Source organism: Eurytemora carolleeae, unplaced genomic scaffold (assembly GCF_000591075.1).
Source record: "Eurytemora carolleeae unplaced genomic scaffold, Eaff_2.0 scaffold103, whole genome shotgun sequence".
NCBI classification, from domain to species: Eukaryota; Metazoa; Arthropoda; class Copepoda; order Calanoida; family Temoridae; genus Eurytemora; species Eurytemora carolleeae.
This window is the reverse complement of record NW_019396276.1, coordinates 308,236-334,443: the sequence shown is the minus strand read 5'-3', so window position 1 is coordinate 334,443 and position 26,208 is coordinate 308,236. Positions and strand designations below refer to the sequence as shown.

The window sequence follows — 26,208 nt, the reverse complement described above, 5'->3', positions numbered from 1 at the left end:
GAAGGTTTATAGTTTACTCTGGTAAAGAGAACTTGTCTTTTATTTCGACAATCACAGATTCTAGACTGCGAATTTTTTCGTCGAGTTTTCTTTTTTGAGCTTTGAGGGAATACCTCTGATTTTGGAGTTTTTTCCCCTTTGCTCGTGTTTCCGTCGTACATTTTCTTTAGCTTTGGAATAGCTGGGACGGCATAATTATATTCGTTCAGAACAGTTTTCAGGGAGCAGTTTTGAACAGCTCCGATAATGTTAAAAATTGAGGGAACAGCAGACTAACACTTTTTCCCATTCACTTTTATATAACTAGAAAAATGTTCGTTGCAGATAACATTCGAATTGGGTCTTTTCCAATCTACTATAAGGTTTAACCATTCCTTCCGAATAGGGTGTAAAATAACTCCGGGAATGGAACTATTTGAACAACAATATTTCACTGAGCAATATATCATATTGACGAGAACTGAAGAAGGACATGAGAAGGACTAAACTAACTTAAATTTCTCTCTACAGAACTCATGTACACCACAAGTACTCAATGACAAAACAACAGCCAATGTTCACAACCGACCTAGTTAATCTATATTATAGGAATATCTTTAAAACATCTCATTTATAACTTTCAAAATGAAAAATGTCGTCTTATGAGCAATCTATATTTAACTATGGTTGTAGACCTTAGATGTTTCAAACTATGAATTCTGTTAGATCAAATATTCTGAATTTGAAATATCAAAGGTTTACAACATCAGATTCCAAAGGTTTACATATTTGAGTTTGTGCCAAAGACTCAATTCCTTTATAAATTGACTGTAAGAAAAAATAGAAAAATAGAAAATAGAATACCTTTATTACATCTTCCATCATGTTATAAGCATCTAATATGTCGAGGTCTCGTTTTTGCAAAAGTTTTAGTTTAAGGTATCTTAAAATTTTGTGTTAACAGTGAATTTAGACAAATCCTTCGTCTTTGTCATTGTCAGGTTGTTTCCTTTTAATTTTGATTTTCAAGGGGGGGCAGGGCCCCCCCCTGGAACTCCCAGGGGGGGGGCAAGAGTACTACTTCCCCCCCTATGTACGCCACTGATAGCTAACTAGAATTAATGTATTTATTCATCCCAACAACATGAAACAGAAGACTAAATAATCACGGGCAGCCGTAGTACATTTGAATCTCCGAGCCGGGCCAACCTTTCCAGTTCCAGTTTGTACTGTACCTAGCTTTATGGGCAGGAATAGCCGGTGAAACAAGGTTGACGCGGTCAGACTTTATGCTTCATATAGGTTGAATTTATTTTTATTAAAGGGGCAGAGGTGCGTGTAATGGGATAATTGTGCCCCGTCCACCCTTAATTGAATATTTATTTAACCATAACTTAGTTTAATAATGTATTTTAAAATATTTTTCCAATAAATCATGCATCAATCATGTATAAATCAATCTGTGTAAGAAAGTCAAAGTTTCCGAAACAAATCTGGAAATAAAAACTTTGGAAAAAAGTCCTAATTTTATCAAGTCCTTGGAAAAAATGTCAGTGAAAATAAAGTCCTGTGTTTTGGATTCCTGGGACTCTTTTTCCTGAAATAGTATGGGGGCTTCACCAATAAAGTCTTAGGAGATAAGATTGCAGAAAATAAAGTCCTTAAGAAAATATATCCAATGAAAAAAAACTTAAGAAAAAAAGTTCTAAATCTTGTGAAAATGAGGTCAAGTCTAAAACGCTTTTTCTAAAAAAAAACACTTTTTTATGCATTACTTAAAATATAGTAATGGGTGTTTTTAATATCAATTGCCCCTTTTTTGCATGGCTGTAAACATCCTTTGTTCCCGTGCGTGTTCATGGGACTTTTTTCTCGGGATTTTTTTCTATAAAATCATCCGGAGCCAGAAAAAAAAGTCCTAGTAAATAAATTCTCAAATTGGTAGGATTTTATTTCCAGAGACTTTTTAAAAAAGGAACTTTTTTAGTCCGAAATATTCTGACTTTTTTCCAGAAATTTTTTTCTAAGAACTTTTTGGGCGGTTACCGTATAATAAATCTATGCCTTCTATCTATTGTTTGAAAAATTATAAAAAGTAGCCAAGATTTTTTGGTAGTTTTAGCGGTTTTTTGTCTTCTTAATAAGCCAACTTATTAATTACAAGTTTGTTTTGTGAATCTTCTATGTATTGTGATTAATATGTTACTATGGAGTTTTTGAGAATTATAAAAATAATGAACTTTGAATTAAAAGGTTTAGCCGAAATTTAAATTTTCAATATTTTGTTCAGAAGATGTTAATTTGATAATAAATAAAGTAAAATTCTTGAAATAAAATTCACATGAAAAGAAAATCTTTATCCAAATTATTTTTAGGGGAAAAAAATGTTAAATTCAAACCTAGTTAATCACAGGGTACCAAAGCTGATGCATGGTCAAGATGTTCAAACTGCATTTGTTCTAAAGTCCACTTAGAACCATCAAACTTCTCCAAGGTTCTTTTTTGAGCCGAGTCTCCCGAGCTGAATCCATTTCTTCCTCCAAACACAGTGATAACTCCATTAAGGTTCTCCATTGTATGTCCAACACGCTTAAAATTCATTGAAGGTATTGTCCTCCATTGCAAGGTTTCAATGTTTAAAACTTGAACACTGGAAAAGGATTGTCCGATTCCGTCGTCGAACTGAAATCCGCCACTGATGTAGATATCCTTGTCTTTTAAAGCACAAGCATGCCCTTTTGTTTCAGGAGATTTACTTGGAATTGTAGAAACCAAACCTGTATAAATATTGTACTTTTCAACAATTAGATCAGGTCTCTCGCTGTAGGAACCTCCAATAACCACAACTTCAGTGCTGCTAATGGGAACCACACAATGTTCGGCTCTTGGACTGGAAAGTTTATATGGGAGTTTGATCCATCTCAATCCATCAAACGCCTCAACAGAAGCCCTGAACTCCATGGTACTAAATCCTCCCATAACAAGAATGAGTGATCCTACCGTAGTCATGGAGTGAAAAATTCGTTCTTCAGTCATGCTTTCAACTGTCAGCCAGTTACCTTTATCGTTTCTATAGCATTCCTTGGTTATGAAGTCCACTCCAATGTATGCTCCTCCGCAGTAGAACAGCTGATCGTTGAGAACAGCAGCGTCTAGCCCCCCCCGTGGTTCAGTATCACTAACTGTTACATTGCAAGAAAAGGTCTCCGTTTTACCTCCGGTCCCATCACTATTTATGACTGGGCAAGTCCAATCTTTGTTTAGCTATTTCGTTAACGGTTAGTTCCAACCATTAAAAAAAAACAAGCAGGTAATCGTTAATTTTAAAGGTAAGAACGGAAAGTTTGTTTCATTAACGGCATTTTCCTTGTTTTGGTTACGGTTAGTTAACGATGGTGTTAAAAGTAGATATTCTGCCGTTAACGGTTGTTTTTTGCAAATAATTAAACAAAATTTTGTTACCGATTTGTCAAATTGTTAACGGACTCTTTCGTTAATTTTTGTTAACGGAACTTTGCCCAGCCCTACCTTCAATTCCTCCAAGAAGAACAACTGCCTGTCGTATAATTGGCGTTGATGGCGTACAGCAAGTAGATCCTCCAAATAGTCTTCCTGAAGTGGAGAATATTGGAGGGCAAATGCACACTTGAAGAGGGTTAAAAGTTATTGTTAAGGAGGCTGAAACTGTTTGATGAGTGCAAATTAAAACAATCTAAACAAAATAAAATTTTAATAGATGTTTGAGTATTTTTTCAACAAGGTTTTAACTTTTAAGGGTAGTTTGCGCTTATTGCTCAAGAAATACTTTTATCTATGAACTGTTGCTTTTTATGCCACCATTTTTTTCGTAAAACATAAAACAAAAGATTGCACAGATTTTTTTTAAATGGCGGATATACAAGTGATTTGCGCATTTCTATTGCAAGAAAACATAAGGTAATATTAAGAATAAAATACCTCAAAACCTCTAAAAACGATGATATTTTCCACAACATTAATCAGATCAAAGTTATAATACAATGAAAGTTACTTGCAGTTTCGTCTACTCTGCGTACATATTGAAAACAGTTCTCTCTTGTCGGAATTTGTAAACAAGAATAGATGCTACAGTGTTATTTTAGTATTAGAGGAGGTAAAAAGCATTAAATTTTGATAATTTTGATAATTCACATAATAGTTTCCTATGACCAGAATATTTCATTGATTTTTTATGTGAAAGATGGATCCCATGTCAAGCTTCGACATTCGTCTTGTGTTTACATTACCGCCCAGAGACAGTACACTGCAGTTCAAAAGATGCGTACACCTCTGAAATAACTTTCCTTGCATTATAACCTTGAATCAGATCAAGGTTTCAAGGGTACCGTTGCATGGAGGGTCACTTGAAATTACGCTTACAGGATGGACTGATTTTTGGTAGATACTAATTTAATAACTAACATTTTGGTAACTAATAATTTGGTAACCTCAAAATTTGGTTACTAACAATTTGGTATCTTGACATCTTGGTAACAAATGATTTGATAACATCACAATCTAGTAACTTGACAATTCATGGTAACCTCATAAATTGATTAGGTTAGGGTAAGAGGATTTCTGGGACGAGCACTGCGGCTAGAAAAGGCTAGGGGGCCAAGCACTGCGGCCATATTTATCAAAACTATTACCATGATATCCGATATGTGGGGTTAGGTTAGACTAAGAAAATGTCTGGGCCGATAAATTGTTAACTGAAATGTGGGGTTAGGTTAGGTTTCTGGGCCAAGCGCTGCGGCTAGGACAGACTAGGGGGCAATACCAATACGTGGGGTTTTGTTAGATTAAGACAATTATTATACAAAAAATTATTGTCAAACATAAGTTTCTGTTTGACAAATTGTTAGTTACCAAATTGTCGGTTACCAAATTGTCGGATTACCAAATTGTACGGTTACCAAATTGTTAATAATCAAATTATTTGTTACCAAAAATAACTTACAGTCCCTGTAAGAGAAAGGATACCAAACCAAACATACCGTTAATGTTATATGTTGGATCATGGTCGGTCTTCAACTAAACTTTCTCCAGATTGTAAAATTGCAAAAATGAGTTTAACGTCAGGCTTAGACCGCAAATGTTACATTTTCCGCTTAAGCGAATGTTTGATGCATGGTGTGTGGTGGTGGGGTTCGTGAAGGGGGGGGGATTGCAAAAGAGGGGGGCCTCAAATTTGTAAGATTTTTTTTCTTTGAATTAAAATTGGTATGTAAAAATGCAATATTTAAATAAAGGAATTGAGTCTTTGCCACAAACTCTGATTTTCTAATCACTATATCTTTGGAACCAAATGTTACAGACCTTAGATATTTCAAACTATGAATTCTGTTGAATCAAATAATCAGAAATATCAAAGGTTTACAGAATCGGTTTCTAAAGATATTGGGGTTTAAATATTTGACTTTGTTACAAAGACTCAATTCCTTTACCCGATCATTTCACTTAAAATGTGGTTGGTGTAGGTGGCTAGCTTGAGCCTGCATATTACAAAATTTAAAAGAATTAGAGTAAGATTTTCTCGGTTTGGATTTAAAAAAAGCAATTCTTCTGATGTTTCAGATTAAGATCTTTAATTCACTGATATATAGACATTAGACAACTCTGAAGCTCATCACATTTTTAGACAGCCTAAACTTTACAGTGTCGAAACCAATTCACTTATACTTTTCTGTAGTCCTAGACATATGCACTTCAAAAATGCAAATTACTTGTCTCTACCTCAAGCTGACAAGAAGTAGTTGGCAAAATACTGCTCTATTTTTGAGCAAGAGCGTGCACATCTTGGTTTACAGTCTAGTGCATTAAATGCATTAGAAAATTAGAAATTCTTTGACCTAGACTTGAAACAGGATTACTATGCACTATAAATTATGCACGTGGTGCACCTAGGGGGGCATCCTTTTTTTGCCCCTCCCCCTAGACCAGCAACTAGTTCTATATTGATCTAGATTGTAGACCATCTTTTACTAATGATATTCCAATGAAGAATAAAATTATTAAAAACATCTTTGGCGCTTCGCGCATCATTTTTAATAGTTTTTTTTTTACTATAGCACTGTAGGTTCAGTCGAAGTAAACATTTACATTTACTGTTTAGCACTCATATAAGGATTCATCGCTAATTGGATAATGAGATAGATAGAAAGATAGATGATACTGTCATGCAATTTTTATTGGTTCAGAATAGACACCAAACACAAGACTGAACCCTGATTGTTACTTGTGAAGGGTATTAAAGGTTACAGAAAACTGCAGAAAACCTACGACCGAAGAACCTGCATACAGGAATGGAAATTTTGGACTTTTCTGAAAAAACGTTCGTTTCGTTTCGTTAACGATGAATACAATCTGGAAAAGAAACGATCGTTTTTGAAAACTAATACGTTTGTGAAAGAGATGAAACTAAGTTATGATAGTTTTTAAGAAGAAAAAACAAAACGATCTTTCTCAAAACGTTCTCAAAACGATCGTTTTCAAAACGTTCTCAAAACAATCGTTTTCAAAAATGGAAATGAAAACGATCGTTTTGGAATAAAAACCATCTTTCTGGAATATATTTTATTGTTTTGAAATGTAAACGATCATTTTGAAATGAAATCGATTTGGAATAAAAACGACAAATAAGGCATATTTTGATAAAAAATTTAAATTTGAATCTACAAAATGATCCCCCACCCACCTTAGTAACAATCATTAAAAAACCTCGCTTCAAACGAGAACATTTGCTTAAATAGGATTTAAACAAAAACGATCGTTTTTGCTTAAAAATTATTTTTTTTCTTTCGCTTTATGTCTTTATAACCTTAAACTAACGTTTCGTTATAGTTTTAACAATTCTTTTTTTTATAAAAACGAATGGTTATTAATTTTAAAAAATCCAAAACGAAACTAAAAACTGTCGTTTTTCCGGTCGTATTTTGACACAATATGCCCATTTATATATTTAAAAAAAAAATCTTATTTGCTTTAACTAACTTTGAATGGAGCATAACATTAGAACTTTAAAAGGACAAATTTGAAGCTTAAAGTACAGAGTATAGATTCCAGAATAACAATTTGGAAAATGTGTTCCCTTTAAAGGGAGTGTTCGCAAAAAATGAAAGGGGTATAGGCTTACGGCGAAAAATAAGCGCTTTTGATCGCTACTAATCTTACTTCTATCTGTTGCGTCTGAAAGGAGAAAATTGTTAAAAACGACTTATACTAAAGAACGTAACGTCCATACAAATTGAGAAAATTGCAACATACGACTCGGATCCTATTAAAATCCATTTAATTTCAAACAAATCATTCAGATATTACAACCTACAGTCATCGATTATTTTTCGACGCATTTCTATATAGTTAATATTTCATAATATTTTTTATTTGTTATGCACTTAAAACGCCGAAATAGCTAGCCGCAAGGTGTCTCTTCTCTCGATGTTTTGGTTGATTTCACGTGGCAGAGACACCTAGCGGAAAAAAAGTCGTTTTAAATAAATAACAAATATTATGAAACATTAACTATATTCGAATGCGTCGAAAAATAATCGATGTCGAAAGATTTTAATATTTCTATGATTTGTTTGATATTAAATTGATTTGTTTACGATCCGAGTTGAATGTTGCATCTTTCTGAATTTGTATGGACACTATGTTCTTCGGTATTAGTCGTTTTTAACAATTTTCTCCTTATAGACGCAACAGATAGAAGTAAGATTAGCAGCGATCAAAAGCGCTTTTTTATCGCATTAAGCCTATACCCTCTTTCATTTTTCGCGAACACTCCCTTGAAAGGGAACACATTTTCCAAATTGTTATTCTGGAATCTGTACTCATAGATTAATTAAAATAACAGATAGAACACTATAGATGTCGTCTTGTTAAGATTTGGATGAAACTCGTTCACAGTAACCGTCCCGTTGGCGTAAGACAGATAGAGCCTGTTCTACGCCGACTGCGCAAAACTTTTCTCGACTTCTGCCTCAGGATTATTGTGAACTCGAGTTTCACCCAAATCTTGAAAAGACGACATTTAGTATCCTATCTTTTAGACAACAACATACAACAAGTGGAATTTCCAAATTCGGACTAAAACCATTTTTTCATGTTTTGCATTTTGTAATATGTCACGTGATAAGTTTTCTCCTCTCACACTTCTGCATAATGTGATATAATCAAAACAAAAGGAGGAGCTATACGAGGTCACAAAGTCGTAGTATTAATGCAATTAATTCTATAAATGGAGGGTCACTTGAAATTAGGTCTACAGTCTCTTTTAGCTTATATTTTCTATTAAAAATTGTTTTTCTACAAGTTATTATGTAAATTTATTGTATTTGACAACTAGCATGCGAACAATAAATATATTTATCACTGGTTCACGGCCATTCATTCAAATCCTCGAATTTATATCCAGGACAAATCCTTGAATGATAATTATGTACTGAGGATGACACCTCTTTAAAGCATTATATAATACATGGACATACCATTATTAAGACAAGATTAAGCTATTAGGTCGTTTTACTACCGGTGCTTAAAGATTAAGGCAAAAAATGCTAAAGCTATTCCTTTTTTACATTCCTGATTTTCTATTTATTGAATAAAGAGGGTTTAATCAAGTTTTTTTCCCCTGGAAAGCTTTAGTAATTTAATGCCTAATCTTGAGCTAAGTTTTTTTTTATTTCATAACATTTAGTAAAGTAACAAAATTTAACAATATTCACAATAAAATGGCGCTAGAAAATGGAAACAACTACATTTGAAACATATAAGATCAGATCTAAATTTAAACATTTCTATTTTTGTAAATTTTCATACGTAAAATTGAAGTGCATATCGGAGGGGAGTTATGGAGGATAGGGGCAATGATACCCCTTTCTAAAAATGTATTGTGTATATATTATATTATATTTGTAAAGATGTTTATAGCTTATTTTAAATTTATAGTTCACGTTACAATCTATAGTAAACCAATACAAATAATGTTCTTCGATATAACATAAAATGTTTCTCACAATGTATGGTTAAAACTTTCTGCAGAAACGATAGAGAAAAGAAAAATCGCAAAAAGTTTAAAGATTGCAATAAAGTAAAGAATGAAAACCGACCTCTCCGGGTTAGGATTGTGTATGTCTGTATATGTCGACTACAGTACTGATATACTGACACTATATACCTTATTCAATTATACTCAGAAACTTTTACCGGAGCCGGGGAGCTTTCTCATAGATAAATATATACATATTGGTAAATATTAACTTTGAATTGAATAAATAAGAAACTCCCCTGTAAACATGCAAAATTAAAGATAATGGCTCGTGTTGTATGTTTACTTACACTAATATATTTATATATATACAAGGAAAGATTAGATATGAGTCAGAAGGGGGAAATCCTTAGATAGATAGATAGAAATATAGATAGATAGACAAATAGATAGATAGATGGATAGATAGATAGATAGATGGATAGATAGATAGATAGATAGATAGATAAAAAGAAGGAGGAAAACGGGGAACAAGGAAAGTTTTATGTTTTAAAAGGAATATAAAGCATTTTGCACGCATATAGTAAAAAAAAAAAAAAAAAATTTACAGTGATACAAGGAACTAGATAACTTATATACATCAAAAAAACCTATAAAATCAACGAAATTTTTTAAAATAACTAAAACATTGACTTTAACAGCATTATATGTACAGAAAATGTACAGAAACTGTACTTTACATTTACAGATGAATTGACTAGAGTTCAACACTCGGCTAGAGTTACAGGATCTTAGGAGTTAGTCTGTACATGATTGTACATGTCTGTTTCTGACTGTACACAATTGTGTACATGCTCAAACATGACCGCACAAACTTTACCCTAAAAAGCTGTATCCTCATTTTTTACAATTTTACATAATTCATTTATACTTGAACGGATTTACAAATATTGCACAACTCCGGCACTACAGGCCTATTTTATGTATGGCACAACTTCGAATATTTCACGGTTTTTTTGCAAATATGCTTCAAAAGTTAAATATTGAAGATTTTTTTTCAAAAGTCAAGCAGTCAGCACTATTGCTTACAAGCTTTGAAAGCATTGCATATCTTTGACAATGTGCTTGTTAAACAAAGTATTTACAACATTTTGTAGATTTATCACAGATTTATATTTTTCATTCATACCCAGCACACTTTAAAACATGGAGAAATCAAAATAAATTTTGAATTAAAAAGAAGAAATGATAACTCATTTACACAATCCAATAGTTTACCGCTAGGGTCCTAACTTTGGTTCAATCATACTTCTTTGGTGAGTTAGCTGTCCTTTTTAGGGCTTACATTATAATATTATTTACAATTTATGTACAATTTACGCGTATGTACATTGATATTTTCTGACAAAATCAGAGTGCGCATTTAACTTAGAAGAATAAAAAGTTAAGGGTTCAATAATTTCCTAGAAAGATTTAACTTTGAACCCAAAAGATAAAACGTTGAGGCCTCCTCAAATGATAATAATAATAATCATAATAATATTCATTTCCAAATATTAATAACAAAATTTCAATGTTATCAACAAATATGTAAAATTAATGCCATTAGTAAATCCCAATGAGTAAATAATAAAGTATTGTTAATACTTGTCTGTCAGTTAGTTTGTTCTAATAAATATTAAATTACAGTTCACCAGTGACTCATCTGATTATTGACTGATAGTGCAACGTCCTCTTGAAAGTTCTCCAGACCCTCCGATATAAACTGTTTTATCCGTATTGGTAGGCACAGCTGATCAATCTGTTCCTCGTGGGTCAGCTGTTTCAAGATGGTGGCGCGGCATCTGTCCTGCAGATTCACAAAGTCGCGCTTGAGGACACCCAGTGACATCTCTGTTTTCGCAGCTGTACTACAAACAACAGGGTAAAGGGGCTCTGTCACATCGTTTAACCCTGAAAACGCAACTCCTAGACACAAATTGTCCTTGTAATAGGACAATGTCCCAGAAACTCCATCAAAGTACAGCCCAATTGTCGTAGCGATGTTCTCCCTAAAGCACTTTACATACTGCCTGTGTTTTCCTCCGTGCCAAAGTAAACCCTTGTGGCTTAGTCCCCAACTACTCTCCTCTTCACCAAGCATGTTAACAAAAGCGTCCACGTGGAGTCGCGCCTTCTTTGTGCCAATACCAAACATCATACTGGTCCCAAATATTCTAAATAAAAATATTAATGAATGTATTCTTTAACATCAGTAGACGAACGGGAAAAAGAGATTTTATAAATTTTTTTTTTAAACTGAGACCCAGTGTGGATGCACTTTGTCTTTCATACAAATTGTGTGATGAACGTCGATCGATTGTTTTATTTAGGTTTGATCAATTGTTTTTATTTAGGTTTGATCAGAAATTTCTTTCCAATCTTTGTTAAATGTTATTGTACTTTTCTCCTAAATCAATGCATTACACATAGAATTGGAAAAATGCATGAATGCTGTATACAGTGGACTCACAAAACTCTGATAATTGAGGACACCTTTGATCCTCTTACATTATGATGTAAAATAGTCCAAACTCCAATTAACATTATAAAACATAAAAATAGTTTAGATTTTCAAGGTTCTTGTAAAAAGTTTTCTTTATGACTATTTATATCAAATAAACATAAGATTGCCATTCTTATGGGTTCTTCTGTACATAATATGCATTAGATCTATTTTTGGACTGACCATTCGAATTGTAAATAAAAGTATTTTAAGATTAAACTAAATCTTGTCAATTTCGATCTAAATAAATTACTGGCGAGAATTATAAATGCTAGGATGGGTAAAAATATACATACTTTTCTTGCAATTCTTGTTCAATTAAAAGTGTTGCAAGTATTCTAGATATTTGACACTTGAACTTGGCCTCATTTTGATTAATTGTATCAGCTTGCTGCAGTTCTTACAACAATCTCAGAATACTGATATCATAGATCATATCTGGCAGTATTTGGTTTGGGAAGTTGTATTGTATAGATTCAAGTAGTGCTCCGAAAATTTCTTTTAATTAATGCGAAACAAATAATTGCTAAAATGAAGTTTCGTTTGGATTAAAATTACGGGACATAATTTAGTCTTTAAAAAGTGGATTTTCAAAAATTACATTAATTAACATCCCTAAACACTTCCAAAACTATTTTATACATAATTCATTTGATATCAGTAGTTTGAGGTAGAAAATAATATGGTTACAACATTTCTTAAAGTTTTTTATTTGTTAGATTTCCTAGCATTTATTGAATTCCTCAATATTATTAACTATCATTTTCATATTAATTATAGTAGTTATTTTTACTATCAATATACTCTTTGAAACCAGGTATCGTTTATTGCAAAGAAACGATTACAAACTATTCGTTGTGGATATTTATCGTCAGAATTTTCAAAATTGGTAATTTTTATTTCTGGTTAGATTTTAGTTTGAAAATTTTATGTAAGTAATAATTGAAAAAATGATATAAACATATACAAACCTTTGAGATACATTTATCTCCCAGTAGAATCTACCCCCGTTGAGTATCCTTGTACCGCGTACACCAGCAGTACCGTTGGACCAGTTCGGATGGAAATGCGCAATTCTCTGTTTTGGTCCGTACAGTCTAACCTCGTGGGATTTGTCGTTCTTGTTCCAAGACCAATGGTCCTCGCAGCCATATTTAAGCGGGGTAGGCGCGCAGGTCGGTAGAACCTGTCGGGCCGTGCTGGATGGTCCATCGTACTGGTCCGGGTCCACGCCAGGTAGTACAGGACTGGAACCTATGGACCTAGCGTATGTTGAAGGACTGGAGGCGGGACTAGGTGATGCACTGGACTGCGGGGAGGAAGGAGGGGATAGCCTAGGATCAGGAGAAGATATTGGATCCATCCTCCGTAGATCCGTCCTCACACACAATCATCCTAAATATAAAAAGTTGTAATCTCTGTTTGTCCCGATCAAAATTCAGGAACCCCTGGACCGATTTGCCTCAAATTTTGATTAAGAACTTGAGGGAGCCACGGGAATGTTCTTAGCTAGGTTTTGAGATTCTAAATTGAGTGGTTCGAATTTTATCGGGGAAAATAGCTAAAATCGTAATTAACGACCAAGTGTGGGTAAACGGCGAGAGTAACTATGAGTAACCTGGGCAACGCTGGGTTCCCAACCTAGTGCTAAATTAACCTATTTATAGGGGAGGGGGGTGATTGCAAACCTAGAGCTAAACATTTACTTTAGCTTGACGTGCTTAGGAGTAAACAATTGATTTAGTTTTTATAAATATCTAGTATACAATCAGAGAACAAGAGAATGTTAAGCAACCGACATTTTCTGTAGAGATGCATTAGAATATTTTCTTTTCTGTCCCTTTCCTGTTTATTTTATACACTATAGCCCCCCCACACGGACTTTTACTTCCTTCCTTTAAATCTCCTTTTTAACCCCCTCCCTTCCCATCCATGACCTTTTCCTGTCCCCACCCACTCTTTCCCTGTCCCCTCCCACTCTTTCATCTGCTCCCCTCCCAAACTGTTATCCCCGGAATTTCTATATAATTTAAATCATTTTTTTTCATCATATTTCCGATATGTTTGGAGCATCCTGTTGTATTAGAGGTTTACAAAGAACCAATAGTACATGCAATCATGAAATATATGGATATAGATATCATATAACATATTATATAGATAAAAATAATATATAATGTTAATATTTCCATTCCATTTGTAAACGCCCCATTAATCACATATAACCAATAATTACAGTTTTTGCTAAATGAATAATTATACAAATGTGTTTAAAATATTATGCAAATTTTATTTTATAATTTTTATAATATTTATAAATTTTATTCTCATATTTTATAAAAAGGATATCTGAGACTTTGGGTCTTCAAAATTAGAATTCCGAAATGTCTTCACAAAAAGCATATATTTATATAATCCTTTTATATTTGTTTGCAACCTGATGGTGGTAAACCTTTGATTTTTCAAACTTAGATAAATAGAAAACTTGTGAGTTCAATTTTTAGTGTCATATTTTATGCACAAAAACTATGCGATATATAAAATAAGAACTAAAACCAAACATAATCATGGTGATTGAAATATTTATGCAAATTCACAAGATAAACAAAAGTGGCTTGATAGGACTATACAGGTCTGAATTCTTATCAAGTTTAATACAATTTTAAATATTTTTCAGACCCTTTCCAAAAATTTATATCCCTCCCCTTAAAGGGAAAGTAAGAATAATTTCATGCAAAGATGACTAGATCTGATTCAAAACGGAAACCCTTAAAAGCTTTTTCTGATCAAATATCACTGTTTTAAATCCAAATCTGATCATTTTATTGAGGTTTCTTTACAAAAGTGACTACAGAATGAATATATATATGCAAGAATTATCAGAATTGAAGACGTTTAAGCCAAAAAAATATATTTCCCACTTTACTGAGCAGATAAATGTTTCAAGGGTACCGTTGTAAATCAGGCATTCTTATATTTCCATGAAGGTTTCTTAAAATTGCTCCTACAGTCTCTTTAAGCTTTTTAAAGTTGTATATTACTTATGCATCGTATTTATTTTAGAAAACTGCAAACGTAGATATATCAAAATACATAAATATTAAAAAATCAATATCGACAGAAATTGCTGGCATGGCAATAATCTAACTTAATTCCATCGAGATGGAAGAGGTTAGAGGTCAGAGTTCATGAGTACACTTCAAAAGGTGCAATTTGATTTCTTCCCTTTTACCAATATTATGGAGAAATGAGAGATCACTAATTTATGTAATAAGTTCGATTGTTCGAACACAAACAGTTTTCCGTCATTTTTGATAATCAATTTTTTTGATAATAGCAAAAATATGCTTCTAAGTTTGTATTGGAAAGAAAAGTAAAAGAATGCTTCGAAGTTTGGATTGGAAATACTGTGAGTTAAGAGGTGGATTGGAAACAAGAACGGTTTTGATGTGTAAGGTCAGTATAAATTAGTTTAGAGGTCAGAGGTCATTGTAAGAAGGTCCCAGGTTATTGCTGGGTTTCAAAATCAGAGGTCATGAGAAAACCTATGAGGGGCTCAGAGGTCAGGAAAAAGGTTAGGGAACAGAGGTCATGGGAATTGCAAGAGGAAACCCGGATCTTCAGGACTAGAGGTTAAAAAATCAGAGAAAAAAGGGTTAAAGGATAGAGGTCATGAGAAAACATATGAGCAGCTAAGAGGTCAGAAAAAAACATAAAACGCTGTGCTAAATCAGGAGAAAAGGGGGTTTAGAGATCTGAGGTCATAAAAAAGAGGGTTGCAGGACAGAGGTCAGGAGAGTTGCATGAAGAGGGTTTGAGGCGGAAATCAAATTAGAGGTCATGAGATAAACCTATGAGGGTCTAAAGATCAGGAAAAGGCTAAAATGTTTTGATAATTCATGAGAAAAAGGGAGTTAGAGGACAGAGGTCATGAGCATTTTTTGAGAAAAAGCACGAGGTCATGAAAAAAAGTATTTTATAGAACGGACATCATGAGAATTATAAAAATAATGTTATGTCTGCAGGAGGTTAAAAAATTAGAGATTATGAGAAAGTATATGAGTGGTTAAGAGGTCATGAAAAAAACTAAAATGTTTTAATAAAATGGTTATGAGAAAAGGGGGTTACAGGACAGAGGTCATGAGAAATGTATGAAAAAAACCCGAACCTTCAGGACTGGAGGTCAAACAATCAGAGGTTATGTGAAAAAGGAGTTTAGAGGACGGAGGTAATGAGAAATGTAAAAGTAAGTTCCGAGGGCTTAGAGGCCAGGCAGAATTAAAATGGGTTAGAGGTCAGATCTTATGAGAAGAGAAATTGTTAAGCTCATGACTTTAAAAATAGAATGGAATGCATTAATAAAGGGATAGAAAAGTATTGTGACCTGGAAAATATAAATAAATATTGGACACTATGGGAGTGATTAGATGAAATTTTTATTATGAAATTTCAAACAGGAAAATGGAATTTGGACAATGAACCCTAATCGAGTGTGAAATCGACAATTGAAAATGAACTATGGAAAATGAAGAAATAGTAAACTATCGACAGCATACAGTGTACTTTAAGAGCGACCTTATGACTCATTTCGTATCCATTTTACATCAAGATGTTATGTAAGCAATCTTGTTTGGATATTGCGAATCATTTTTTCTTTCTTTTAAGCATATTTTGAGAAAATAAATTTAAGTACATGTACATGAAAGATTAAATTGTATAGTGTACAGTGTATATATACTAAATAGTGTAGGTATAATGTACAGTGTGTACTAGCCTATAACTAGGAGATATAGGATGGATGTATAGTAGGGGAATTCCCCTGACACTCACCAGGTCATAGAACTTTCCCCTACCCCTAACTTCCTTCAAAATCCCCCCCCCTTCATCCCTAGCATTCCCCCAATACCTGACATGCCTTGTATATATACAGGATGTTTTGAAGACCCAGATATAGAGGAAGGGAGGAATATTGATAAATATTATAATCTGACAGGTAGATAGGTAGATACTAGAAAGGTAGATAAATAAATAGGTAGATAGGTAGATAGGTAGATACTAGACGGGTAGATAGGCAACACTACACAGGTAGATAGGTAGACACTAGACAGGTAGATAGGTAGACACTAGACAGGTAGATAGGAACACACTAGACAGGTAGATAGGTAGACAGGTAGATAGGCAACACTAGACAGGTAGATAGGTAGACACTAGATAGGTAGATAGGTAGACAGGTATATAGGTAGACAGGTAGATAGGCAACACTAGACAGGTAGATTGGTAGACACTAGATAGGTAGATAGGTAGATACTAGACAGGTAGATAGGTAGACACTAGACAGATAAATAGGTAGACACTAGACAGCTAGATAGGTAGATAGGTAGATACCAGACAGGTGGATAGGTAGATACCAGACAGTTAGATAGGTAGACAGGTAGATAGGTAGACAGGTAGATAGGTAGATAGATAGGTAGAAAGGTAGATAGGTAGATAGATATACACTAGACAGGTAGATAGTTAGACACTAGACAGGTAGATAGGTAGACACTAAATAGGTAAATAGGTAGACACTAGACAAGTAGACAAGTAGACACTATAAAGCTAGATAGAGGTAGACCCCAGACAGGTAGATGGGTAGACACTAGACAGATAGATAGGTACAAACTAGACAGGTAAATAGGTAGACACTAGAAAGGTAAATAGGTAGACACTAGACAGGTAGAGGATTAGACATTAGACAGAGAAAGAAAGAAAGAAAGAAAGAAAGAAAGAAAGAAAGAAAGAAAGAAAGAAAGAAAGAAAGAAAGAAAGAAAGAAAGAAAGAAAGAAATAGCTTATTTATGTTCTTTGTAATCAAAGGTAAAATTTTCCTTCCCTCAAATAGAATATTTTATTTTTACTTTTATCCACCATGAATAAGTTTATGACAAAGTAAAGGGTTGGAATTTTAATAAAACTAGATTGTAAAACATTTTATTGTGTTTCAAGCAAATACACCTCGACTTACGTCGACTAAAGTAAAATTGATTTTATCATAACTCCTCTTATTGAAGAGCTGTTGAGAGGAACAAACGTGTTTTAAATTTATATATTTATCAAATAAATTAGCTTTTTTTTGCATTAACTTAGAACTAGAGGAGCAAAGGAGTCACAAACACGTGACAGTAATGTCAATTGAATTTGACCTCCTCCTCCTAGTTAATTTGTATGGTAGACTGTAAGAGAATATTTAAACTTCATATTTTGTCATATTTTAAGGGAAAAAAAGTATCCAAATGCGTATATCCAAGTTAGGATCATTACTGTTAGAATTCCAACCAAAGAGAAATATCCAGAAATATCCTGTTTTCTGAAAAACCTGAATTCCGGATTTTCCATAACTTTTCCGAAATAGAAATGAAAAACACTGAATACAGGTTTAAGTGGGACCAACCATGTTTGAGCCGCGTCTCAAAGGATAAGGTAAAAGTAGACTTTGCTACATCGTATCTCCAATATTTTTATTTGTAAACCCAAGTATGAGAAAACAAAATTTACTTTGTTACATATTAAGTATCTATTTAAAATACGCATGTATCGCAAATAAATATATCAAAGTATAAAGAAAGCTGAGCGTTATACAATAATTGTTAATATCTCTTTTGATACAAATATATATATAAAAAGTTGTATTGTAACCTAGAAGAATTTGACAACAGAAAAGTTGAGAAAAGTTATTTTTTCTTGTGAAATTGTTTTTAAGATGTGTGTTTGAAAAAACTGGGAATTCCCGTGGAAATTCTTAGATAAAATTCTGTTTTTAACTCAACCTGTCAGATATATAGATTATCTAACACCCCTGGCCAGTTTCACATCGTAAACTTTTATATTTATCTTTGTCACTCAAAGAATTTTAAAATATTTTTAACGAATAACAATGACTCAAACTTTGTCATTAGTATATTATTGAATGAATTAATTGAAAGTGAATAAATTACATAAGTATCTTTATCTTTAAATGAATCGAGCCATTCTTTTCCATATACCCAATTTTTCGAATATCTATATCTTTGCAACCTGGTAGTGTAAACCTTTGATATTTCAAACTAAGATAATTTGATCTAACAGAATTAATAGTTTGAAATATCTAAGGATTAGAAAATTAAATTGTGTGTCAAAATATCTCCCCCCCTGGAGCAGTGAAATCTTTGGACTTCAGGAAGTTTTTAAGTCCCAACGGGTGCTGAGCCCCCACCCCCTGGAAAATAATGTAAGCGCCCCACAAACTCTTGACTATGCTCCTGAAAATCCAAAACTTATTCGTTTTTCTCAAAAGCTCAACAAAAAAGAAGTTATGACTGAAAACATGTCGATGTTTTCTTTTACAAATTCAAAAAAGTATTTATGAATGACTGTCATCTTAAGCTTTCCAGTCATAAGAGTTCTTCTAAAAATTTATTATGCTTACTCAGTAATATGCATAATTAGACAAGATTTATAGTTAGAACATAGCAAAAGAATACACAGTAATAGACTTTCATGTACACATATGTACAGCGATATAGCGGTTACACTTACAGGTTTGGAGCCGTGTAGATAATCTTGTATTTTCTACTGTACAGAGGCTACTGTAGAGTGTAGAGGCCGGAGATCTCTTTTCCCTTAACAGCCTCCGTAATATTGATCTTACAGACTTTCTATACTTAGCCTAGCTTATAAACCTTTATCAATAATATTTCAATTGAAATATTTAGTAAATTCAAACAAATATTTTTCAGGAATATATCAGAGATTTTTGTTCTTATATAATTAGTTTTTCATTCTGCTGAGATAGATGATACTCTTGTCTAAATAGAGTCAACACGAAGACGACATTGTTTAATATCATTTTATCAATTTTTATGACACCCACCCTCCTAATACTTGAATACTGGCTGCATGCAATTACAGATTTATTTTGGGTGGAAGACATACCGATTTAGATAAATGGAAAAGAAAAAAATGCAAAATTATCGGTGTGATTTCCTAACTTCTTATTAAGTACTAGCTGAAGGGCCCAGCGTTGCCTGCGAAAAAAAAAAATTTGAAAAAAATTTGTATTTTTTGTAGCCTATAACACCCAACACCCCCCGGCCACCCATAAGTGTCCACAAAAATTTCAGCCCAATCGGTCCAGCAGTTTGGCCGGCTATATGCAACACAGAAACAATCTCAAGGAATAATAATTGTCTTAAAACATTTTTTTAAAAGTGAATATTTGCAAATTATCTTTTTTCCATCTCATAATCTGAGTTCGTTTCCTTTATGTCCATTTGACAGCCCAAATTTTTATTTTGAATAATCTTTTTTGTTTGTTTATCTTCTTGTGATTTTTTTACAATTTTTTTTTTCGATTTTGATGGTTATTATATCGTTAGAACTGACGAGGGTCAACCCAGACCGAAATATATTTTCAATAAATGTGGAACTAACATCTACTTTATTTACTCTACAGAGGTTTGGTCCATCCTGGGTCCATCACCATCACCGAATTTTAAATATATACGAATGTCTTGTTTTATTATATAGATAAGAAGCCGCATGATTATTATATTGCAAAATCTACATATATTCAAACCCTTTATTCTTACTTAACTCTCTAACATTCTTAAAAAGAAAATTTATAATTTAAAAACGTAAGATTAAACCATTAAATTTTACTTTAATTTGAAGAAATTTGATTATTTTGCAAAACATAGAGTTTTACTGAAATAATGTGGATTTTTACTTGAGTACTGCATGTAATAAGGACGGTGTTGAGACATTGCATAATATATTATAGGACATTTCATATGACAGGATATTTAATAAACAGGATATTTCATAAACAGGACATTTAATAAACAGGATATTTCATAAACAGGATATTTCATATGACAGGATATTTAATAAACAGGATATTTCATAAACAGGACATTTAATAAACAGGATATTTCATAAACAGGATATTTCATAAACAGGATATTTCACAAACAGGATATTTCATAAACAGGATATTTCATAAACAGGACACTTCATAAACAGGACATTTCATAGACAGGACATTTCATAAACAGGACATTTCATAAACAGGACATTTCATAAACAGGACATTTTACAGGCAGGACATTTTACAGACAGGACATTTCACAAACATGGCATTTTCTTCTTTCAAGTAATCTTATCTTATGAATTATACTCGATGATTTTTACTTCACATTTTATTCTTATTTTACTTAACATTTTATTCTTATTTTTGCTTTAAATTGATTCAATCTCAAGCTAATCACATTTTCTAAAATTGTGGCACATAAGTTTTAATAACCCAAAGATGTCTTTGAAAAAAATGCTTTTTTTGTCTATGAAATTAACATTCCATGCAAATTCTTCTCTGTCATGAAAGAGTTGCTCAGTCTATGATATGTCCTCTCTATAAAAGTCCTATCTATGAATTTCTTTTTCTATAAAACGTTTTATCTATGAAATGTCCGATCTATGATTTTGTTTTCTATGAAATGTTCAGCTTTGAAATGTCTTTCTATAAAATGTCCCAACATCTTATTTTATTTTATTTTAGGTCATTATTTAAGATTGTGTACTGAACAACTATGCTCGGAAGACGTTAAACAAATGTTTAATGTCTAAAATCAAAATAAATAACGATGCAATTTAAAAATCTTAATACCCGGCCTTGAATTCTTTCTGAGGACACATCTTATGTTGAAAATCTATTTATGTTTTCAAAAAAGATTTAGCAAAAAAACAAAAAGATCAATTGAGAGTCCACAGGGATTCGGTCATGAATTTAATTTCAAGACTCATAACTTTATTTACTTTCTGTTTTTGCTATCTCTAGCCATAATAGTAATATCGTAGTTAAGGATGGACCGGACCTATATTATATATATAGATTCGTTTGACAGAAACTTTTAATGTTTTTAAGACTTTGAGAAGGTTTTACGACAATATGAGAAGGTTCCAACATTTTAAAACTTTATTCTGCAGAAGTTTGCTTTATCAAACATGCAAATTTGTTACCCTAGAAGAAAATATATGACAAAAACGCGTTTTCTGGTTTTTAAGGCGATCGTTTTTTGTTCGTTTTTGCCATATATTTTCACCGAGGATAACAAAGGAATTGAGTCTTTGCCACAAACTCTGATTTTCCTATCCCTATATCTTTGCAACCCAATGTCTTAGACCTCATGTATTTCAAAATAAGTATACTGTTAGATCAAATAATCTAAGTTTGAAATATCAAAGGTTTACTCCATCAGGTTCCAAAGATATGGGGATTAAAAAATTTAAGTTTGTGACAAAAAATCAATTTCTTTGCATGTTTGATAAAAAAACAAACTTCTCCAGAATACAATTTTAAATCGTTTTACCCTTCTCACATTGTCGTAAAACTATTTGAAAGTCTAAAATGTTTAAAGTTTCTGTAAAACAAATCTATCTATTGCCCTTTGCTAATCGTCGTATCTACGGGGTCTAACTTTCCTAAACGAAGAAGGAATTGTTCATTTTTAAGGTCGAAGGGTCATTTGACAGTTAATCCTGACAGTGATATAACAGTGATATAACTAGAAAACTGTATAGAATAGAACGTTACGAGCTTTACTAGTAAATTATCAAATTGGGCTTTTAACATTGCACAAGTGCTCTGCCTCAAGTGACTTGAGTCTAAAAGTCGACTTTCTATTCCAGATTTTTCTGTTTATCACTGTTTTCCTTAGAACCAAACTTTTCATTGCTTGTATACAGGGGCGTACGAGGGCTTTTGTTTAGGGGGGGGGGCACAATTTGCGCGCGTAAGCGCGCAATAAAAAAATTTTGGTCCCCCCCCCTTGGCATCATTGGTCCCCCCCCTTAAAAACCCCTTTTTTGAAAAAATTTAATACCTTTTTTAAATTTTTTTTGCCCCCCCTCTCCTACCTGGACTTATTTTGTTCACCATAAAAATACACCAAAAAGACTACTTTTTTGGGTGCTACTAACTTTAGAGTCTAAAAATTATTCCTTTGCTTGAAAAACTAACTTTTTGACTTTATAAATTTATCACTTAACTCCATCACAGCTAACTAAATCAATAATCACAGCATCATTAAAAATTATATTTTTACGAATAAACGAAATTTCTTCTGAAATTTTTAGATAGAATTTACTCAATCTACATTTTAACCAAATCTTTTGAGCTACAATTTTCTGGGATTTGCTTGCACAAACATTTCAATGATTTTTTTCAGTAGAGAGCTCAGACAGCCTTATAGGGTGTAAAGCTATAAGTGCAAAATCGTTAAGTCTGCTCTCCGTCATAGTACATCTTGTGTAAAGAAGTATTCTCTTTAGAAGGGTAAAACTTTTCTCTCCTTATATTAACAGTGAATTTAGACAAATCCTTAGTCTTTGTCATTGTCAGGTGTTACTTTCTAAACGTAGTTTCCTTTTAATTTTGTATTTTTGGAACTCCCAGGGGGGGGCAAGAGAACTACTGCCCCCCGGCCCTAGGTACACCACTGTGCCTGACCTGAGGAAGGGAAATGCAAGCAGATGTAATATTAAAAGAGCCTCCCCCATGGATGCCCCCCCTCAGCCTCTCAGGGGGGGGCACGCGTAGAGGGGGGCGGGGGGGGCGGCCCCCCCCCCTCGTACGCCCCTGCTTGTATAAGCTAGTGTTGAACACCTACTTCATGTTATATATCATGTACTGCATGTAAACATACGCTAAACTTTCTTATACAGAAATAAATCAACTAAGTTAAACTGCCTTTTTAAATATTTACGAGGAAGTCTGGTTTTGGCTTGCGGAAATACAATGTGCAGGTCCTTAAATATATGTGCACTGTAATTTGATTTAATTAAACTTTATTTTATCCATTGTACAAACAAGGAGTACGGGGGGGGGGTCTCAGAAGTTTTGCGTCGAATAATAAATATTTAATGAATTCCTTTAATGTTGAAAGTATAAAATGGAGTCCGAATGATATATAAGATGAATGAATGTGAAAAGTTTAAACTCCACAGAGGATCAAGTATCACAGAAAAGAAACGGAGATCAAAAGGTTGCAATTTATCATGCAAAAATCTAAATCAAGTTTGCCAATTACTTCTTAAAGCTAAAAACATGTTCTCAGCTCGAAGCTTTGATGCAATTTTTCATATCATTTTTGGGAATATCAATAGAAAGAGTGGTTTAAACCATTGATAAAGGGATTAGAAAACTAGAGTTTGTGGCAAAGACTCAATTCCTTTTTGAATCAAAATAGTTCTAAATAGAATTTTAAATCAATTAAAATTCTAATTATTTACTAATTATTTATCAAAAGTTAAAAACAGCAATGCTAATAATATACAATTGAATTCGTCTACATACATACTTTGCTTAGTTTGTTATCCAATAAACGTAGAAAAGGGCTAAACCGATCGGGACCAAAGTTTTGCAGCAACTCTCATGGCTCCAGAGCTGAAAACTTTAGAATAGTTGATATTGAGATTAATGCTTGATCCTCTCTTTTTCATAATATCGAGACTAATTAAATCTAATCTAATTGTATCCTGAAAAGTGTATAAAAGTCAACAAATCAGAGTCGCGTATATGAAGCAGGTTTATTTGAAATTTTCGCGCCATTTTAGATTATATACAGAAATGGGAGGAACTCTCTAATTAAGAAAAACCGGTTTTTGATTTTTCTCTATTAAATCCAAGAAAGAACGGTTTAAGAAGAAAATCAAAAGTTTGTCCATTGGATACTCAGATTAAGTAATCGGGATTAAGGATATCTGATTCTAAAGTTTTCAGCTCAGGAAAGGTTCATGGAGGGTTAAAGATGAACAATTTTGTCCGGGAAAAATCTCGATATTTATTATTCTGGTATATGGGTAAATTTAAACAGAAAACTCCTAGTCGTTGCAGATCTATAATAGACTAGCTGAAGGGCCCGAATTTGATTTTTTTTAGCCTATAACACCCCCGGCCACCCATGAGTGTGCACAACAAATTTCAGCCCAATCGGTCCAGCCGATTGGTCGGCTATACGCAACATATATATATATACGAATGTCTTGTTTTATTATATAGATTCACTACAGTTCATTGGATCTAATTATATCACAAGTGTAAATTTCATCATCTATGGTTTACTGCAGCTCCGGTGCATTAATTATTCAATTAAATAGAAAGACTTGAGATTTTTGTTAAAGTCCTTTAATGAAAAAAGTAGATTTTGGAGCAAGTGAGTAAATTTAAATCGTTGCATGATGAAATCAACTTTTTACTTTCTCTAATTAGACTAATTCAAAGAATTAAAAATTTTACATTTTTTCTTTAGTTTTAGCAGTGGTTACACCCTAGCACACAGTGAATGTACATGTCTAGGGATACCTAGTTAGTGAGGTTAAAGCAAATGCTAAGGTGTTGTGACACTTCAAAGGTGACCCAGTCTTAAAAATTGGTGCAATTTTTCATAGCTGTCTAGACCAAAAAGATTAGCAAGTACAAAAGGTGGCAACAGAGAAATTTACAAAGTATACAAAATATAAATATAACAAGGAAAACAAAATTTTCTTACATTAGTTGACATGCTTTCCAAGATTAAATAAAAAAGTGTAAAAACAGAAAATAAAGAACCCATGAAATTGCACTTCTTATACTGTAAGATAAGCACTTTATTCTAAAATTATCACTATTATTAATAATTTTGTCGGACACAATACTGAGTTGACACTTGTGATGTAAAAATACAGCTGTACTTATTACGTTGCCATCTATTGTACTTAACAATATATTTGGTCTAGATGTATGTGTGCAAAGAATGAGCCAGCCTAAATTATGTCTTTAAATTGTTTACTTACTTTTTTGCCTAATAAATGTTTAAATATATTCAGTTTTGATTGCAGTTAGAAGGATTTCTTTAGAAAAAAGTTGAATGCAAGAAAACTATGGAAAAGGAAGACGAATTTAATTAAATTCTGATTTTAAATAGTCGAATGAAATTGAAAAGTATTTGTGTATTGTAAACAGATTGCATATTCCTTAAGTGGCTGAAGTGCCCCGGCGTTGCCGGCGGAAATAAAAAAAAATTTAAAATTTGAAAATTTGAAAAGTGTTCACAAAAAATTTCAGCCCATTCAGTCCCGCAATTTTGCCGGTAATATATATTCGAATGTCTTGTTTCATTTCTTGTTGTATTATGCTTTAAAAAGGAGTTTTAATCTACTTGTAAACCTATTTACTTTGTATCACCATGCCAAATACATTGAAATACTACTTTAATGCCGTCTTTCTATTCCACTGTACACCATTTTATGTGTACTGATTCTATTTATGAATATTTTGTGTCGAACATATTTTCAAAACATAATCTACATTCTGCTATGAATTAATAACTATTTTAATGTAACTAGACTATTAGGGTGTACATTGCAAAACAAAAACTAACATACATTTTGCGGATTTTATTAAAAAATTTCGTGGATTTTTAAAATTAAAAAAGATAGAATTTTGATGGAGCATCTTTTAATTCTCTCTGTACAGTATAAAACAAAAACAAAAAAAATTTGCGGATTTCATAATATTTGTTAGCGCATTTTCAAAATTTTACAAAAATAAAAAACTTTTAAACACAAACTTTTGAAATTTTGATCATTCTTAAACCTTCCCTGGGGTCACGTGAGGTCTCCC

The 26,208-nt window shown here is 32.8% G+C and overlaps 2 protein-coding genes across 3 annotated transcripts; both read right to left on the bottom strand.

Moving 5' to 3' along the window:
* Positions 1–1,092: 1,092 nt before the first annotated feature.
* Positions 1,093–5,074, bottom strand: LOC111699958 (kelch-like protein diablo). 2 transcript variants are annotated; one of them, XM_023470759.1, is made up of 4 exons: positions 4,995–5,074; positions 3,508–3,691; positions 2,379–3,218; positions 1,093–1,271 (listed from the first exon to the last, which is right to left on the bottom strand). In XM_023470759.1, the coding sequence occupies exons 1-3, from the start codon at positions 5,016–5,018 to the stop codon at positions 2,383–2,385; spliced, it is 1,044 nt and encodes a 347-aa protein (XP_023326527.1). In that variant the 5' UTR covers positions 5,019–5,074; the 3' UTR covers positions 1,093–1,271; positions 2,379–2,382. The 2 variants fall into 2 exon arrangements, with proteins under 2 accessions (XP_023326527.1, XP_023326526.1); XM_023470758.1 differs by having other exon boundaries at positions 1,093–3,218.
* A 4,293-nt stretch (positions 5,075–9,367) lies between these two features.
* On the bottom strand, positions 9,368–19,156 carry LOC111699957 (SPRY domain-containing SOCS box protein 3). The gene is made up of 3 exons (XM_023470757.1): positions 19,089–19,156; positions 12,506–12,929; positions 9,368–11,205 (listed from the first exon to the last, which is right to left on the bottom strand). The coding sequence occupies exons 2-3, from the start codon at positions 12,895–12,897 to the stop codon at positions 10,680–10,682; spliced, it is 918 nt and encodes a 305-aa protein (XP_023326525.1). The 5' UTR covers positions 12,898–12,929; positions 19,089–19,156; the 3' UTR covers positions 9,368–10,679.
* Positions 19,157–26,208: the final 7,052 nt, after the last annotated feature.

Coding starts and splice junctions, on each gene's coding strand:
- LOC111699958 (XM_023470758.1), bottom strand. CDS start 5,018: ATGATCCAACATATAACATTAACG. Junction 3,692..4,994: donor TCCAACATATAACATTAACG/GTATGTTTGGTT, acceptor TATTTTGTTTAG/ATTGTTTTAATTTGCACTCA. Junction 3,219..3,507: donor TCTTCTTGGAGGAATTGAAG/GTAGGGCTGGGC, acceptor GGACTTGCCCAG/TCATAAATAGTGATGGGACC.
- LOC111699957 (XM_023470757.1), bottom strand. CDS start 12,897: ATGGATCCAATATCTTCTCCTGATCCTAGGCTATCCCCTCCTTCCTCC. Junction 11,206..12,505: donor GAGATAAATGTATCTCAAAG/GTTTGTATATGT, acceptor ATTTTTATTTAG/AATATTTGGGACCAGTATGA.